Below are 20,509 nucleotides of genomic sequence, written 5' to 3' on the forward strand. Positions count from 1 at the left end.
TCAAAACTGAACGCAAACCTTATTTGCTATTATTTTAACATCCATAAAATTGATCGCATAAAAATATATTTAATTACATCAATTAAATCCTATCAAACAAAATACTTAATTATGATAATTTATCTCGAACTTCGCAAACCCTAATTTTTTAAATTTGCAAACCTTAATTTATCTAATTTGAACATTAATGATTCAATGAAAAACATTAATTGCTTGAAAACATAACTAATTGCTTGACTCAGACGCTAAATTATCTTAATAAAAATAAAATATTCAATTATCAAACATCACACAAACAACAATAAATCAAAACTAAAAATCTCATAATTTAACAATGGCATCCATAAAATTAACAGAAATGTAGTGTTTATATATATCTTGCTTTGTTGACGACTTGTGGTCGTGATGGGGAGAATGGAGGAGGAGATTGTGCTTATGGTCTTTATTGAAAAAGCACTAAAAAGATGTGAAGAGACTAGGGAAAGAAGATTTTTATGTTTTGGTGGAGGATAGATGGTTGTTTTTGACAATTTAGGGGTGGAAAAGGCTTGGTTTTTTAAGGTTTTATGGGAGATGAGCACTGTCTATACGAGAAAGAAGGAAAAAAACTAGGTTTTTATACTAATCAAATACACAATTCTCATTATCAATTGTGTTATGTAAGTATTGTTAATTAAAATCGTGTTTTTGCGAATGGGAATCATGTCTTTGAATAATTTTTTAATATATATGAATTTGTCAAATTTTTATCTAAACAGTGTTACTGAAAAAAACCTTCCAACATAGTATTAAAAATGGGTGATCATTTTTTGACAACAGTTGTTTTATGGTCTTCTGATTGATCGTGTTGGGTTGGCCCAGCCAAGTTGAGAGTCATAAATCCAAGATCATTGGATAATCTGAGCCGTTCACGTCACGGCATGCACATGGTCTACTCGATTGCACGTGACTTATACTGGCTGCTAAAAAATCTTTTTTGACAGAGGGGTTTGACCGGTCTCTACAATCAAGTGAATCTTACTTTACTTTCACAGTTTTGGAACTTCCGTACGAGTTGATCTGCACGCCACCTCAAAGCACCGTTGCTGTATCTTTCTGTCACTGTAATTGGATATCGAAACTTGTCGCTCTGCTTTGGTTCATATTATCTCTCTGCCACTTACGTGACTGTTCATTGACAGTAAAATTATATCTTCCTCTGATCTGTGCCTGTCTGTGTGTGAAAGATTTCAAGGAGAAGTTCATGTATATTCTTCAAATAGACAGAAACATCTTCTGAAAAGATTGCTTTCTTGAAATGATTTTAGGTTTTCTTGGCGTTTTAGCTTTCGAATCCCGTCGGTCTCGACTGCTTAATTGGCCGTGCAAGCAAGAAGAGTAGCTTTTTGCCTCCTATTCCAGGAGCAAACTAGTACTGCCATTTTGCCTTTACGTGCATGGTAAGTGAACTTTCGAAGCTTTTACGACAAAAAATAGCTGAGGCTAGCTACAATTCATTCATCATGGATGTCCCTTCCATGGGTATTTTTCTATTTTAACGAGTTTTGGTAAAACTATTGGGAAAATGTTAAAAAATTATTTGAAAAATAATAAAGTTTCAACAAAAGTGGTAGAACTTTTATAATAAATATTATTAAGAATAGTGATTGTTTACTCAAGAAATTAAAAGTAAAATTAATCAATAGGTACAGAATTTTGCATAAAATTTTATTAAGATCCAATAATCAAGATATAAAATTTAAAGATTTAATTGTCAAGAAATAAAAATAGAGATCAACTTATATGGTATCAAAGAGAAATAAAAAAAGAAAAAGAAAGAATAGATTACCAGAAATATAGTATGTTGTTTAGACTTTCAATACCATTAAAAAAATCTCGATCAGATATATTTAACCGCACCATGAAATACTTTCAACAAGATTGTATTTGGTTAGTAGTTTTGTTGGGGCTAACCAAATCTTAAAGTTCTTTAACCCAAAATTAATCCAAAACAAATCCGTAAATAAGCTACGATCTTGTTTGGTTGTTTTTCATGGTACGATTATAAATATCACGTTAAGATATTTTTAACGATACCAAATATGTAAGAAATAGAGCTTTAATGTGTCTCTGGTGATCTATTTTTTTTATCTTCTTTTTTTTTATTTATTTTTCTCTGATAACTGGATCTAAATATCATATATTGATGATGGAATCTTCATACATTTTAATGTTTTTTTCCGTGCATGTTCATTAATTTGCACAAGACATGATTTCCAAGTAAACAAACGATATTCTCAGTTATTACAGAAACAATATTTAAAATCATGATTATGTTGAAAATAAATTATTTTTCAAATAATTTTATAATTTGTGTCACTTCACCTAAACTTTTACCAAACTATATTATTTTTCAAAATAAAACCCCCCGTCGATGTACAGAGATGAATTGCTATCACCAATAACCACTTTCTCTTGGAGTGTCGTGTTTTTTGATTTTTTTCCTTCCATGGTGGATTTTTTCTAGTACGGCTGCTTGTTCCAATCGGGTAACGCCAGTCGCATGGTGGATTCTTTTATATATATATATATATAAAAAAAAAAGATTTGTAAAACCTTTGGATTTGATAAATTTGGGTGAGGATTGGGTGAAGAGAAAATATTGAAAAATCTCCTCTAGAAAAGAATGGAAAAATATTGGTTGTCAGGGGATAAGGTTTAAGATGGGGAGTGGGTGGATTACAAACCTTTTCATCTCTCACCTCACCCGTGATAGGATTCGTGCGGTAGAGGATACGTTTAATTTAGTCAAGTGGATGTAATTAAGTGGATTAAGATATCTTTCGATTTTCTTGGCAAGTTCAAAATATATACCAACAGCACATCCTAAATTAATTGTATTGATTTATTCAGGATATGGCCAAAATAGTATCAAGTTTTATGTTACCATGATAGTACCTTGTAACCCAAGAAAAAGTGCCCAAGTATATCACCGTGATTGACTCTTATGATTTACATAACAAAGATAAGGACGAAGAACAACTTAGTTATAACTAGATCATTGTATTGGATAAAAAAAGTTAAATATAAGAATATTTTGGTGTTGCTAATATCTTTTTAATATAAAAGAATTTCAAATTGTTAGATGATTGATCCAATATGATCTTGTTGATTTGACGGGTCTATAGATAACCCGAAAAACCTGTAAGAATGTAGTTCTACACTTCTACTCCAAATAAATATTTAAAATGATATTTTATTTTATAAATATTGAGAAAACAACATATTAGATCGATTTTAGTTAACTCATATTAACCTTCTAATCTACATGTTGGATCATGAGACTATGATAACTTTTTTAAAAGAAAATAAAAATAAATCACGGACATGATTTCCAATAAACAAGTCAACCTAGATAACTTGACAAACCTGTAATCGGGGTCATGTGATCGGGAAAAACCCAATTGAAATAAATTATGAAATTTAGTTTCCAGTAAATTCAATATTGATAGATGAAATTAAAAAAAAATAATTAAAAAAAGAATAATTTTTTTTGAGACAACCTAAGTTAATCCACCAAACCTATGATTCTAGCCATGGACTCGGATAACTTCATAGAAAGTAAACTGAAACACGTCGCGAGTTCTAATTCTCAATTGACTCAATGTTGAAGGATGAAAGTAAAAAAAGAAAAAAATAACCCGAGTTAGCCCTAGTTAACATGAAAAACTAGCAACCTGGGTCTTGAGATCGAGGTAGCCCAATAAAAAGTAAATTTAAATAAGATATGAAGTACAATTTTTAATTAACCCAATGATGAAAGATGAGATTGAAAAAAAAAAGATAAAAAAAGACATGAAAAAATAACTTGGTTTAACCGGGGTTAATCCGCCAAATCTGTGACCCTGGTTATGAGACGAAGAGAACTTTATAGAAAACAAATCAAAACAAATCACGAAATCTAATTTTCAGTCAACCTAATATTGACGAATGAAATTGAACCAAGAAAAAGTCATTTAGATAAAAAAAAACTAAAATCAAGATAATTAACGCTTCAAACTTGCCATCTGAATCATTAGATTATGATCTCAAATAAAAATATTTTTTTAAAAAAAGCTTAATTCCTTATAAATCTGGTATTGAATTATGAAATTAAAATTAAAAAATATATATATAATAAAAAAAATCAAAAAAATAAGAACAATATACTATATTAAAAGTCAAACTATATTATTGTTTTCAATTATTCATATTATTTTTAAATCTATTAAATCAATCACGTCCCATTAAAATAAATCTTATAACATTTAATTTAAATCAGTTCTCACGAACTGCGGCAAGGTGGATGGTAATCCAAAAACGAACATAAATATCAGCATGTTTGCATAAAAGTTGAGCGCATCATTGCTCGAGAATGTTTCTTATTTGATTGAAAAAATAAGGTACGGTGGCCTACACACCCACGAGAATGGTGATGCGACTATTGTAGAGACTGGGCGACGAATGGAAGAAAAATCACAGATAAAAAGTCAACATGTAACCTTAATCCTTACCCAAGAAGGTTTTATAGGCATATTTGAACTGTGATGGGCATATTTTTAAAACCTAGCCTATGGCCGGCTTTATTCAGGCTCCAAATCCCTTTATGTAAAGGGGAAAAGTCATAATTAAAATATTAAACTAAAAAAATTAAAGTTTTCCTCGTGTCAAAATCAGAAAAATTGAAGTATTGACGGAAATTAGCAACGAAGTTATTTCCATCGCTAGTTTTCTAAAATAATTAAATTTATTACTAATTCGCGAGATAAGTATGATTTTTGTCATTAATTCTACTGGAAAGTTCCGTTGAAAAAAATGTTTTTTTTTGTGTGCAGTGTACGGTGTAAATATGCTAATGTTTAATCGGTATAGTAAGAGATTCTATTACAAGAATAAACTAATCAAGGGGTCGCCAAGAAATTTAAACCACGAGAGTTCTGCAATCATGTGAAGAGCATGTAAATGCAACCCGGTCCGGTCCATTCATTTTAAGGTTGCGGTAGGGAGACAGGCTCGTGTAATGACTCGTCGTTTCATCTGTATTCAGCGGATGATGGGTAATTGATCAGTTAAATCTCTGATTATAAAAAATAGCGTATAAATAAATTTGAAAATCTCTCTTGCGTAAATTACATAAAAGAAAAAAAAGTCAATTTTCTTTGGTCCTCTCATCTTATTTTTTTCAAATGTACTTTTAAAATTGCTCGTGATAAAAGGAAAATATTCAGTTTAGAAGTTAACATGGCAGCTCTAGGTAGCGTAAAATTCTGCAGTTCTCGTCCCCTCCTGTATTAAATGGCTGGGGATTTGTGAGGATTTAGCGTAACGAACCATAAATGGGATCAAGGAGAGGGAACTAAGGCTGTTGCTTAACGCATTTGGCACTCTAATTAACTCTGTTTTTTATTTATTTAATTAACTAATTCAGAGAGGGCCTTTCCATCCTCGGGTGTCGTGTAAATCCTAGTGAGCGTGCACTCGTGCTGGCCCAATTGCTTGAGTGATTTACAAGACATGTAACATTCTCTGTCATGTAATTTTTTCAAACAAATCTTTTCACTACCTCCATTAATATGTAACTAGAAGGAGGGGTGTATTTAGAATATAGTAAAGTACAGGAGCCATATCTCAGTCAAAGACAGGTTTTATGTACATTATCGACTCATGCTTATCCTTCTAACGATGTAAATACAATTAGGTCCTGGTCTTGTAGATTATTACATAAATTACATTTTCAAAAAAATTATAATAAGTATGTGTTGTTTTTTGAGAATCACTAATTACTAATGTGGTCTGATGTGCTTACAGGTCGCGATGAATAGCCCGTTTATTTTTGAATTAATTATATTTATATGCCAATTAATTAATTAATGTACTCTACTTCAAGGTGAACTAGTTAAATAATTTGCCTTTTGGACCCGAAAAGGGGAAAGGAAGATATAAAAAAGGGCAATTTCTTGATAATTTAAATGTGTGAGCGTACGTAGTCACTGAGATGGAGTGTTGCATGTGATGATTTTTGAAGAAACACCCTGGAAATTAATCACAGCTATGCACGGAAGACGTGACTTGAGGGGCATTCGAGTGTTTCAAATTACACAAAACCAAAAAGGAAGGTGAATTTGCCTCTTGTCTGACACAGCTCATGATTCATAAAATGCCCTTTACTTGCGTGGTAAGTGAAGAAAGTTTCGAGAATATTCAACCAGGAGAGGGTACAGCTATGATCGAAATCAAAAATTGTTTTTTTCGTGAATTTCTTTACAATTTAGTCCTGAGAATGGACGAAATAGTTGTCCTTGCTAGGTTTGTTTAGAGGATTGATTAATGGTGAGTCCGTGTAGTTTAATGAAAATAATTCATTACTCCTTGCAGTTTTAAAAACAATATATGTTCTTAAATGTTTTATATCTTAGTAGTCTGGATGATTGCTTGTTCGTTTCCAGTTAATCATTTTATATTTTTAAAAATAGAAAGAAAACAGAAAGAAGATTATATTAGACGGGATGGTTTGATGAAGAAAAAACGCATTTTTGAAGAAGAAATTTCCCTGTTTGTTTTTACGTTTTAAAAATATTTTGAAAAAATTTGATTTTTTTTACTTGAAATTAATATTTTTTTTATGTTTTTAGATCATTTTCATGCGATAATATTAAAAATAATTTTTTAAAAATAAAAAAATATTATTTTAATATATTTTTAAATAAAAAATATTTTAAAAAATAACAACAACCGTACTCCAAACACAAATACAAGTATGTATATGATTGCTTTTTCATTCTACAAGAAGGAACAATTGATAAATAGTGATAAAGTAAAGGGAGTAACTAATAATGAGCTCTTCTTTTTATGATAAAAATACATTTTTCTACAATTTTTATGTAAGTTGTGCACTTGGGTGATTGGTGCAAAAATGAATATATTTGAGCTTTTGGCTCTCTCTCCCTCTCTCTCGAACACACACACTTACCTTTTCATATATCAAATGTTATTTGCTAATGGAAGGTGTCACGGTCCACTAGTGTCGGACTAAAATAAATTGGTTACTAGTTAAGCCAAACAATTCGCTCTTTTGGATTTCCTAATCTCAACGAATAATTTGTGCTTTGTCAATTGTTTTATATAAAAATAGAATAATCTAAAAATATTTATGTTTTTTAATTGAGTTATTTCTAAAATTATAATAACTAAACATTCACCACCAGTTTAAATTTAACTACCATTATGTTGATCAAATTAAGCATGAAGAAGGGTTTTAAATTCAAATAATTTTTATTTTAAAAAACATATTAAAAATAATATAAAATTATTCATTGAGTTTCCCTTGTTTTAGATTAAATTAATTTTTTAACTAAAAGAGATGAGAAAAAAAAAACCCGCGAAAACTAGGTATTGATAAAAACACATTTTTTCCCCATTACTGATAAAAAGAAAACACCGCGATAAATACGCCAAAGGAAAGAAGAAAAGAAAGCCTGATAACTAGCTTGAGCGTGTGTGTGTGTGTGTCATTATATATATATATATATATATATATATATATATATATATATATATATATATATATATATATATATATATATATTATGATAGCTGTTTGATTTGTTTGAGATAGTTTTTGTAATTATTTTTTTTATTTTTTAAAGTTTTTTTATTATCAGATTTAATCATTATTTTATTATTTTTATTTTAATAAATTTTTTAAATTGATATTTTTTTCAATTTCATCCTTTAACTTTAAATTGATTAAAAATTAAATTACTTGAATAAGCCATAAACTAGAATTTTATGAGTTGTGAGTTTAGCAAGTTTAGAAGATTCGCTAGAGTTTGCCAGACAAATATTTTAAATTGATATATTTTTTTTTTGATTTAATCTTTAACATTAAACTATAAGAGAATTGAACTTTTTAATTGAGTCTAAATTTAGGATTTTATGGTTTTGAAAGATTAATCTAAAATTTGTTTGATTTTTTTTTTTGTTTTTTTTAAGTACATAATTTTTAAATTTTATCTTTCAACATTTATATTTTTGGAGATTGAGATCCATTATATTTCTTACTTGCTTTTTTTATAGGATTTGTGACTAATTTTAAAAATAACCTGGGTTAACCCGAGTTTTTTTATTTTTATTTTTAGTTTTTTAAATATTACTTTAAATTAAATTAAAATAAGTTATTAAATTAAATATAAACATCAAAATGTTGTCATGCGGTGATTCATTGCGTTGTTAAAACCATCTGGATAAGAAGAGTACCATTGCTTCTTGTATTTTTTTAACTGCTTTGAAAACAGTGCCATCGCCTCGACATTTTTTTATTATTAATAAGAGAAATTTAGATCAGACAACGACGTAGCGCGTGACTTGCATCTAGTAGCTATCTGAATTCTCTCACACCCTTATCTCTAAGATTTCTTGTAGCTTTGTACTTTTTTTTCCGGGGCTGTGTGATGTGTCCAAAAACGGGGCTTTAACTGAGTCATATTATATTTAACAGAGTCATATCATAAACATATGAAATTGATATTGTTACATCAATATTTTAACTGTATTATGTCTAATCACCCATAGAATGCGTGCATCGCATGCTAAATCACGACATCTTAATTTTGTTTTTTTTAATTTTATTTTTTTTAGTTTAATTAGGTGTTTGAACCGGTTTAAGTATAGCTCGACTAATTCCATGGGCTCTAAAATTAACGATCATATAAGCCTTCAATGACCATCATATGAGCAATCACAAAACTCGAACCTAAGATCACAGAAAGAACAAACCTTTTAGTTTCAAACTCTTACTACTAGTACATCATCTAAATAATTTTTTTAATTTTCATCTTGATGGAACTGGCTGTTGAAGTGAATATTTGCCTCTTAAATATAGCCAACCTCATCTTCTTCTTTATTATTTATTTTTTAAAAAAGAAAAGCCTTCGATGTAATTTTTTCTTATATAAATGGTGCTTTTGCTCCATAAATCAATGTCAATCACAACAAGGACAGATACTCTGAGCATAAAAGCTCCAATGAAAAATAAATAAATAAATAAAATAAGTTACCTTGACATTCGTCAAATTGCATAAACAATGTTGGCAGATCTTCTTTATCTATGAAAGAAGGTGAAGTTTAAGAAGACTGCCTTTACGGCTTGTGTTGTTCCTTGTATGTGCATGCGTCTCGACAATAACTACTTAAACGTCACCGTTGAGAGCTCCGTTTAATCTAACTCAATATCGCTTCGTTTTCTTAGTTGACATTGAAATGAGAAACTTAAAAAATAGTAATTCTAACTGTGATTGAATCATCTAATAATACTTAAAATAAGGATATTAATATTAAGGTCGACTGCGACCGGACATGCATAAACATGATGACAAAATATGTTCGTCCAAAACACCGGCATGCTTATACTCCTGCTCGGAATTTGAAAGGGTCTGGATTAGGTGGTTTAGCAAGCAATTGTTGTATTATTGCTCGTATTAAAAACCAAAACCATGATGTTTGGTCGGTATCTAATCTACAACTCCCAATCTTTTTGGGAATATTTTCTTCTAGCTCGGTACATCCAACATATTCTATGCTCTATAATTTCCAAATAAAATGTCACATCTTGTGAGCTTGGAGATCGAGAATCCGATGCTTTGAGACATGGCAGACCTTTCAGCACTTTCTATAATTTAACTCCATTGTTAGGTTCAAGATTTAATTGAATTTCTTGAGAGGATGTTGTCGGTATAGAGTTGTATGCAAATGGGTACAAAAGTTACTAGTTAATATTGATTGGGCATTTCGACTTGATGAAAGAAATATTTTACCGAAGATGTTTCAGAAGCAAGCCCCACGTTGATTGATGAATTTCCATGCCCTAGATGGAAGTTCAAGGTCTCAAAGACGTCTAACTAGGCTCGATTGCTTTCTTATCAAATGGATTATTATTAATAAACCGAAGGTCTAATTAATATATATGCTAATTAACTATTACTAAAATAATTAGGATGTCTCGACTTTTGCGAGCTCAACCACGAGAAGATACTAAAGTGATCACTATGTGATAAAATCCCATTAATTATATGTCGATGCGAACTCTAACAAGGGATGTATTTGTTGAAACGTAATAAACTTAGCGTTAGGTGCAACTTATATCTCAAAGTCATTATATTAAATCTGCTAAATAGGACTCTTTATATACGGTAAGTACATAATTCCACTCATGTGTGATATCATGCTGTATCTAATATGGAGATTGCCATGATTAATATTGTTATTGAAAACAATAGGATACGTTCTACAAAGTTTTTGAAATTGTGATAATAGTTGTTTTTCAAAGTATTTTTTATTTTTAAAAAATAAAATAATATATTTTTTAAAATTTATTTCTGATATCGGCAGATCAAAACGATTCAAAATCTTAACAAAAAAATTAATTTGAAACAAAAAGTAAATAAAAAATTCAAAAACACTTTTTAAACATAAAATTAACATACACACCCATTATATATTAGCAGCCAGATCATTACGTAACTTTAATTTCAATTTGTCTTTGTTTTTTTTTTTATAGTCACTTGGTGTGGACTCACGCAGTCACGCTATATAATGGGGCTGGATTTTTGCATAAAAAATGATATTTAGGTACCACAAATGTTTTTTAAAAAACAGACAAAAAATTTGCGATGCAAACTGATTTATAATGAGGTTATATAAGTTGGTTTTATTTTAATTAGATGATAAAAAATAGACAATAATAACACATAAACAATTTTTTTTAAAAATATGATTATGATAATCTGAGAAAAAATTTCTCAAGAAGGGATAAAAAGTGTAGCTCAATTCTCAACCCATTAAATACATAAGAAGGAAATGGGCTGGGGGGGTAAAAAGAACCTAAAAAAGAACCTTGTTTAAAATGAGTTAGCATGACAAACATTTAACCCTAGTAATTAGGGTTAAGTCAACCCGATTTAGACCACAAAACCTGCAGTTCAAATCATAAGATCAAAATAACCTGATAGGAAAAAAAATTACAAAACAATTTTTTTTTAAATGCCAATCCACATTAATTTTTTAAACTCGTGATCAGATGTTTAAAAACACCTTATCTGAAAAAAATCATTAAATTCAATTTTCAATCAATCAAATATTAAAAGATAAAATTTAAAAATTTTAAAAAAATACAACTGCACAAAAGGATTAAAAAATAACAATTAAAAAAATGAGAATCAAAATTGAAATACAAAATAAATTTTATATTTGAATGAAGTGTGAAATTGCAAAGAAAAATAAATTTAGAAAAAGGACAAAAAAACAATCAAAAGAATGAGGATCAAAATTGACATAAAAATAAAAATAAATTTTTGTTTGAAGGTGGAAATTGGGAAGAAAAATAACTTCAACAAATTTTTTTTCAAAAGAATAAGGATCAAATTGGTAAAAATAATATACTATAAATTTTGATTGAATGATGAAAATGAAAACAAATAAAACTTTTACCAAAGAGCTAAGAAAAAAATTAGAAATCAAAAGAATAAATATCATATTGGAAAAAATAATATAATATAAATTGAGATTGAAAATAAATAAAAATTTTACATAAGGGCCAAAAACAAAAATTAAAAATCAAAATAATAAATAATGAAGTTTAAATACCAACATTAAAGAGGACCAACTTGGTATTTTCGAGGAGCAGAAAGAGAAAAAACAAAAGCTCTATTGAAGATAAACCACGTAACCACAACCCATATACGTCCCCTCCATAGAAGGAGGACATATCGGTGCTTTCAATGACATTATGAATGAGAGATTTTGGCTGAACGGAGGTGTTGCATGTGCTGTTCGAAGGACGTGGGTGCGCGTTATGCACGCGACATCCATTTTTTTATATATATAATTTTTCAAATGCTAAACTACTCCTTAGCTAACTTGATAATAATAAAAATAAACTAATGTGAAAAATAATAAAAAGCACGTAGAGGCCGATTTTAATTTTTGGTTTCCAAAAGAATGTGGTTGTTTTGGTGTGTGTTTATTTTTCATCTAGTCAAATATCAAATTGTCTCTTATTTACCCTGATAATTATGAAAAAACCACCATGAAAGTATGTAAAAAACCACTTTTTATTTCTTTGTTTCCAAGGATATTTTAATGTTTTAACCGTGACAGTGAAGTGTGAAAAATTTTATTTGTTCCTAATCAATTTACTAATAACTATTTAGCCTTATAAAAATACTTTAATACTTCTAACTGCTAGTTTTATATATTTTTTTTGGGTAGTGGAAAAGCGAAACCTTGAAAACACTATTCCAGTAAACGGTGTTTCCAGTCACATGCTTCTGTAGAAATCTCTCGTGTTTTAGCCTTTGTTGATTATATGTTGTGGATAAAGGATTTGAGTTCCAACTTCTTATTAAAATGCTACTCTTCTGGGGGATTGTAAAATAATTATCGATGATAATCCGTCACTGTGCCAGTCACTCTAATTAATATGTTCGCGTTACAGCCTTCCAAGGATTGCAATCGAGGACGTCTGCGGGGCTACTTGAATACAATTTAAAGGGTTGGGTTGGGTGAAGTAAATATCAAGGCTGGATGATAATAATTGAGCACAGGAGAACGCTACTGAAGCCGGCTTTAGAAGTGATGATTTCAGGCAAAATGCAGGAGGGCTAAGTTACTTATGGATTGATTTACAAAATAAAATAAAATAAATGAACAATTAAACGATTACAAACGGAAAAATGATTATATTTTATATTTCAAGTCTACGCCACATCTTTCAGATAGGGTTTGTCCAGATAATCAATGTCAACCATATAAAATTTATAGGACTAAGATTTTCAAGTTTCAACTAGATCTGGAGCGGCTGGCTGCTTAAACTACAAGAAAAGATATTGTTTGGTTTGCTTTTTTGCAAGTCTCCGTAATGTCCATACCGTGCAACATTATTAAGATTTTGATTGCGAGTAATAATATGGTCGTCTTTCTTTCTCCGGGCCGGAAATAACATTTCTTTTGACGACAGTGATCACATAATTATAATGGCAAACACATTCTTGTTCATCATTAAGGGCCTTGACACCATTCTCATCATCATGACGGATCATATATCTGGCTATGTATACATCTTTACTTTGGTAAGAACAAGTTTATATATTTATTGATTGCAAGAAATATGAGGCCCTAAGGGAGAGAAAATGTTAGGTCCATTAGTGTTTAAACGAAATTTAAAGTCCTTCGGAATGGCTATCCAACGGTAGTAGAAAGATCAGGAGACGCCAAGGGCATGGACCCCGTTGATGTTGTTTTCCTTATCAGTGATTATGTGCTTAGCTTTTGACATGCTTATTTCCTCATTGATGATCGTTTGGTGATTATGGCAATAGGCTTTTCAGGATGCTTGATTTGTTCCATGGCTATCATTGAAAGTTCGCATCATTGATCACAAAAGAAGATTCAAGTAGGTCGCCATTTTGAAACCCCGTTCACTTAATCTGCTAATCTTGCGAGCAAACTCTCTATTAGCTAGGAAAATCCAGGTCCAAAAGCAAAATAGGAGCAAGCAATACCGTGTATAAATGTGATGCTGATGCTATAATAACTTATCAAAATTATAGCCTGCCCTACAAAAGCTGGGCTAAGCATTTCAGCAATTAGGTGATGGCATATGCTCTCTCGTCAGGCCAATCAGTGCCATTCCCCCTCAAGAAAAACAGAAGATTAGAATTTCAGCAATCCCATTTTAGCATTTCTTCAGATCAGCAAAGAGATTGGTAGACTTGGTCAGTAATAGAAGTTGATTGAACCCACAATTACTCCTTGAAGTTCTAATCTGGTGAGCACTAAGAAACTCCAGCATGTGAAGATGTGATGATGAGCTCGCTAGTGAGCATAAACTGATAAATTTCATCATAATTTCTTTGGGGCCAAAACAGAAGGAAAAACTCCGACACAATAATCGTACTTTTTAGAGGTTTGGCAAAGTTGTTATAGTCATTATAACAACCAAATGTTCCATTATTTAGTACCTTTCAGAACATAACTCACTACAGGGATCATTGTTCTCTCTCTCCCTCACAAGTCAATCATGCCAAGGACTGCTGCATCTTCGCTTGTTGACTCCGCTACTAAGGTACCATGAAAGGGACCTGAAAGATGAAATGATCATAGAAAGCTAATGGAGCCTACTTTCATGTGTCCTGTAAGAAAAAGAAAAAGAAAAGAAAAAAGAAAAAAAACAGAAAGGGATGGAGAGATTTTGTGTGTTATAATTTTGAAGGCTGCTAAATGCTATAATAATTCTCAAGAGACATAATTAGCAGATTGTTTTCTTGCTATAATTCTTGTAAGACATAATTACAGTACTAATAGCTAGCACATGCCTGCATGGAAAAGTACAGTAAGGGATCCAAGGTGTGTTTCCAAGTGATTTTGCTAAACACCTATCAAATAAGCTTTGATAATGCCGGTCGACCTCAAGCATTTATTTGTAATTAGATAGCGTATCTATACTCTTAACCACCACCATTTGCTTCCTTAAAAGGCCCAGATTTCACTTTGTGGTGGGTGGTGGGTGGTGGGTGGTGGTGGTCAAGCATGTGTAAACCTGGTTTTAAAGTTGAATGAAAGCATGACAAGGCTACCAAACGGATCCCCCGGTCGGTGCTTTATTTTTCAGAGCAATTCACAGAAGATTAGCTCCGTAATTATGCCAATATTCCTCATCTTTAACATCACAGGAAAACCTAATTATCACCCTTATAAAAGTTACACGAACCCTTGCAGGTAGATTCATTAAAAATCATTCAAGCCCTAATTAAGATTAGGTAAAGGTTAACAGATATGGCTTGCTTTTGCAGGTAAATTCATTTTGGATCACAGGTATTATATAGTTTTTTTTTTTATTTGAATATTGATCTGATTTACACAGGAATCTGGATTTACTCATGAAATTTTCACTTTATAGTTTTTCTTCAAATTGGTTGATTTTTCTACGGCTACAAGTACAGATTGTTTGATTTTTCCACTTTAGACTTGGAAGGACAAGTTGGAAGAAAAGGATAAGACTGCGTCTACGAGTGTGGTTGTGGACCTGACCTTTATTTTCTTCATTGTTATGATACCAAATGAGCTATGATTTTCTAGGAACCAAGTTGTGTGGCATCATGTAACTTTCTCCACCAACCACCAAATGTAGTTTTTTTGTGAGGTTAAGATCAAGGAGATTCGTACTTCGATTTTTTGCGTGCCTCTCTCTCTTCTTTTATTTTATTTTCTGATAAGAATAAGATAAGCTTTTCCATCCTTAAAATGAGCTGCTTGGGCTCAAAACCATCCAGGCTAATGTGAGAAAGTCTGGGCTCTCGAGGGGGCAATTCCTCTCCTGGTTTATAACCATTTAACAACTAATTGTATGGCTTAAAATGTTTTTTAAAATACTTTTGAAAAAATTGAATTTTTTTATTTTTTTAAATTAATATTTTTTTATGTTTTCAAATCATTTTGATATGCTGACATCAAAAATAATTTTTAAAAAATAAAAAATATATTATTTTAATGTATTTTCAAACAAAAAATACTTTGAAAAATAACAATTACTACGTCAGTTTTTTCCAAACAAGTTCCATCCAACGCCTGTGGCAATAATTCTTCTTTAACTTTGGAGCTCTTGATGGTTGATTCTCGATTATGGGGGCACTTCTAGCTTTACAAAACAGCCTATTCACCTTGTGATCTCCTTCAATCTATGTTGGAATTATTGAGTTCTGCTATAAGCAATCTCAAGGCCCAAAGAGACAGATTTGGGGATCACAAATGGGATTATTTACGGGAGGCTGAGGCCTTAGGCCTCTAAATCAATGTTCCTCGTCGGACCATTGATGCCGCTATGGCCTATCATGAGAGCTATAGCTCATTCTAAATTATTTGCCAGTCCCATTCCATGGGCCCGAATTGCAACTGATTTTTCAGATATATAGAATGTTAGCCACCAATTTATGATTCATCAAAGTAAGCAAAAGATGTGAAGGTAGGGGCGCTTCATATCAGATTCTGCATGCCACCTGGCAATCAAGTAGCCAATTAGACATTATTTCTCCTATCCTTTAAGATAAGCCCCGGCATGCATTAACAGATTTGCAACCCACCTCCATAAGCCTTTCAAACACAGCACAAACTGATTGGAAGATAGTCTTTTGGCCAAAAAAAAATGGCTGCTGTTTGTGCTTCTTCTGCCATTGCAGCCGTTTCCATCTCTTCTTCCAGGCAAGTTCTCTCAAATCCTATAACGACTACCTATTATGATGCTATTAACAACTGTTAGCTGTGTGTCATATACTTGAACTTTGTATTAGACGTGATTCAATATTAGTTAAGTTGATCATGCTGCTTCATTCTAGATTAATTCTTAATTACATGATGCTTACTTGTATAATCAAGGCTTATAATGAAACAACAAAGACTTGGAAAAATAACATGAGGTTTTTTTTTTTTTAAGTGAAGTGAGTTATGTAAATAAAACATTGCAGTTCCCAGAAGACTGGATCCCTTGTCGGGTCAACAAAGGCTTCTTTTGTTAGGGGGAAGAAATTGAGACTGAAGACGTACACATCACCAAACGCAGCTCGATCAGTTACAGTTTGTGTTGCAGCTGACCCTGATAGACCCCTCTGGTTCCCAGGCAGCACCCCTCCTCCATGGCTTGATGGCAGGTCAGTTGAAGACTTGTTCTTTAGCACCAAAGCCTCTTTCTTTTCATTGATGTAAAGACTCAATTACTGTGCTAAGCGTTCTAAAGCTCTGCTTGAATGTCTCTACTGCAGCCTCCCCGGAGACTTTGGCTTTGATCCTCTAGGTCTTGGTGAGTGAGAGTTAAATCGTTAGGTGTTAGTCACTTGCGAAATATAACCAATCATGAAGTACTTATGCAAGTTGTAATTTGTATGAAACAGGATCTGATCCTGAAACTCTAAGATGGAATGTGCAAGCAGAACTTGTTCACTGTAGATGGGCAATGTTAGGTGCTGCTGGTATTTTCATCCCAGAATTCCTAACAAAGATTGGCATCCTAAACACCCCGTCATGGTACAGTGCTGGAGAAGTTGAATACTTCACTGACACCACCACACTCTTCATTGTTGAGTTATTCTTTATTGGCTGGGCCGAGGGAAGAAGATGGGCTGATATTCTCAAGCCAGGGTGCGTTAACACTGATCCTATCTTCCCTAACAACAAACTCACTGGTACAGATGTTGGTTACCCAGGTGGGCTATGGTTTGACCCACTTGGATGGGGCAGTGGCTCTCCTGAGAAGATCAAGGAATTGAGGACAAAGGAGATCAAGAATGGAAGATTGGCTATGTTGGCTGTGATGGGTGCTTGGTTCCAACACATTTACACTGGCACCGGTCCTATTGACAACCTCTTTGCTCACCTAGCAGATCCTGGTCATGCCACCGTTTTTGCTGTGAGTGCACCCCTGAAACTTCAAACAATAACAGTAATTTGTAAATAATGCAGCGAGAACAAGTTGTTTTAAATTAAGCTAACTATTTTAAATGGTGTGTTTCAGGCTTTTACCCCCAAGTGAGAAACGCTGGCGAGCATGCTTCCCTAAGGAAGGAGCTTAAAGAAATGTATTTGTCGATAGAGCCTTTGTATCATTATTAGAACTTGTAATGTCTGATAACTACGATTTCTCATAGAGTGCTGTTGCAATGTACAAAAACCACCCCTTGAACTTAGATGTCACCGATATATTTGAGCTAGTAACAAAAGTTGCCCAGAAAAGCAACCGTTACGAACCACATGACCACCCCTTGAACTTAGATGTCACCGATAACCACATGACCACCCCTTGAACTTAGATGTCACCGATATATTTGAGCTAGTAACAAAAGTTGCCCAGAAAAGCAACCGTTACGAACCACATGAAACTTCAGAACTCGTCTCCAAGTATCTCACTGCCCATACATCAATTTTTTATTTTTATTTTGGTTAACATAGGTATATGAACTTTACGTGCACCTTAACAGATTCTCAAGATTCTAAAATTAACAATGAAGTAAGCCCTCATAACTCTAAGGCTTATAACACTCAAACTAATCATCTTTAAAAAGTAAACTCTGATCAATTTAGCTATAACTTAAAATTATTTTTGAAACAGCGAGCGGTGTCATGACATTTTACTCCATACGCCACCGAACCAATTAATACGAGTACAGTATAACAACAATTAGCGTAAAGGATCCATTTTAAGAATATGCAAATTAACAATAGCTCAAATCAATTATTGAATACAGAACAGATGCCAATACTGCAGAAAAGTAAGGCGACACTTGGCTGTCAAAGCAGAACACAACATTAAACTGAGAAAATAAATGGAGGGCTATGTACTTGAGGTAGATTTAAATCATTTGTTTCTAAAAACCATTTTGAAAAAGCCATGTCTACATTCAAATCCGAGTCTGATCTCTTTTCTTTCGAGTGTATCACGTAGTATAAACCCTTCGGTTGTAGATCAGATAAATTTCGAACGGACACCTAACGCTTTAGATGGGATTGCCAGTTGAAACGGGACCCTTAGAAATAAAGAAAAGAAATTCTTAACGGATATAGTTTAACTGGTAAACCTAAATTTATTTTTTAAAAGTAATTAGTTAAAGTTTCACAAACTTCAGGGTTACTAGAAACTTATATAATTGTTAACTTTAGAGCCTGTAAAATTAGTCAAGGTACACATAAACTGACATGGACACCCACGTTAATAAAAAAAAGTAAAAAGAATGAGATTCTTGCACATTTTGGGGGAATCAATTGATAGTTGATCACTTAGCATAGAACATCTTTGTTAAATGAAGACCAATTTTTTTGTTATTTTAAGAGCGTAGACTCTGAAATCGCAGCTAAAGTTCATTTCTCTATGACTCGGAGAATTCCTGAATCTATGACAGCTATTGGCAGGTTATCATATTCATCTTTCATGTATATAACTTGTTTTTCATGTTCTTCTTTATTTCCTCTTCCTTTCTTCTTGTTTAATTTCTTAAATTTTACATGTTGTTTAGCAAGCGGGCAATGTGTCTCCATCAGTATAAGAGGCAAAGTAGCCAGCCTCGCCCAAAGGAAAGCCGAACCCAAATAACGGTCATTTTAGCTATTATCTTCTCGTTTGTCAATCAACTATCTAAAAATTATTTTAATTGATAAATTTCTTCTTCTTGATCGAGTATCATATTATACCGTCCTTGTCAATTACACAGGCGGAAGTTATAGTGCTTCAAGCAGGGAGCTTTAATTCTCAATGGTTTTTCTTTAAATTTGAAATGGTAATCTTAGGTTGGATTAAAACACATACCTACAGGCATTTGCTTGGTAAATGCTGTAGCATGCAATTCAATTATCACCACTGGTATCTCTTACCTACAGGCAGTGTTTTAAAACCCGGACCGGCCCGGCGGGTCGACCCGGGACCCGGCCGACCCGGGCCTGGGACCGGTCCGAGTGGAGGCAAAAACCCGCTTAGAAGTTGGCCCGGTGAAACCCGGGCGACCCGGGTAAACCCGGCTGAGACCCGGCCTTATTTTCTTTGGCAACTATCTTGCTCTTCGTCTCTCCTTCCATGGCAACTGTCTTGCCCAAGGTTTCTCTATACACTGTATCATTTTATTTCTCTACACAGTAAAAGAAAAAAGTGGGAAAAACAAGTGAAATTGGAGGGTTAATATCAGCAATAGCAGCCTACTTTTTCTTTTCTCAATCAAATTTTGTTTTTTTTGCTGATGGATCTTTTAGTTTCTCTCCTTTCTCTTCTTCAAACCCTTCTCCTTCCCCTCAATCTTCTTCGTCTTCTTCTTTTGTACAATCTCAGCCATCCACTTTGCCTCAATCAACGGCGGCGGGTAATCTAGAGCTCCTAGGAATGTTCACCCACAAACAACACTACTGAGTTTGATCCTGAAGCTTTAGAGAGAGGTGCTAAGGTTTTGAGAGAGTAATCCTCTTTCTCATAGAAAAAGAACAACTTAATTTTTGTTTAAGAGAGTAATCTTGTTGCTTTACAAGAAGTAAAGGCCATAGAAAACAAAACCCATCTAAATCAGAAACACAATGCCTTAAAGTGAACTCTACAGTCAGAGCTCCTTGCCTTGCAAGCTGCAAAATAAGCACAGACACAATAACATCAAATTAAGATCTCATTCAGTGATAAGCAAGCACAAAAAACATAAATGGAAGAATATTAGTAGACATGCACTCGGTGAGATTACCAGGCTCTCTAGAGCACTTCTCACCTAAAAACAAAAACAAATGGACATAGTGTGATTTAGTGATGTGGAGATTCAATGCAAGAAAGAGAGATGGAAGCGGAGATATACCACATCCTTCTTGTTGATTTGGATTACCAGGTGAAGCCATTGTTAAGCAACAGCAAGAAGTGACAGTGACTGGAAACAATCAGTCAAATTGATAAAGAAAAAAAAAAAGGAAGAAAGAGATAAGAAAAAGC

The 20,509-nt window shown here is 32.7% G+C and overlaps 1 protein-coding gene across 2 annotated transcripts; it reads left to right on the top strand.

Annotated features, from left to right (window-relative positions):
* The first annotated feature begins 16,105 nt into the window (after positions 1-16,105).
* On the top strand, positions 16,106-17,810 carry LOC133702077 (chlorophyll a-b binding protein 7, chloroplastic-like). 2 transcript variants are annotated; one of them, XM_062126268.1, is made up of 5 exons: positions 16,106-16,269; positions 16,533-16,715; positions 16,827-16,864; positions 16,956-17,470; positions 17,576-17,810. In XM_062126268.1, the coding sequence occupies exons 1-5, from the start codon at positions 16,214-16,216 to the stop codon at positions 17,591-17,593; spliced, it is 810 nt and encodes a 269-aa protein (XP_061982252.1). In that variant the 5' UTR covers positions 16,106-16,213; the 3' UTR covers positions 17,594-17,810. The 2 variants fall into 2 exon arrangements, with proteins under 2 accessions (XP_061982252.1, XP_061982253.1); XM_062126269.1 differs by having other exon boundaries at positions 16,107-16,262; positions 16,526-16,715.
* The last annotated feature ends 2,699 nt before the right edge of the window (positions 17,811-20,509 follow it).

Source organism: Populus nigra, chromosome 8 (assembly GCF_951802175.1).
Source record: "Populus nigra chromosome 8, ddPopNigr1.1, whole genome shotgun sequence".
Classification (NCBI taxonomy): Eukaryota; Viridiplantae; Streptophyta; class Magnoliopsida; order Malpighiales; family Salicaceae; genus Populus; species Populus nigra.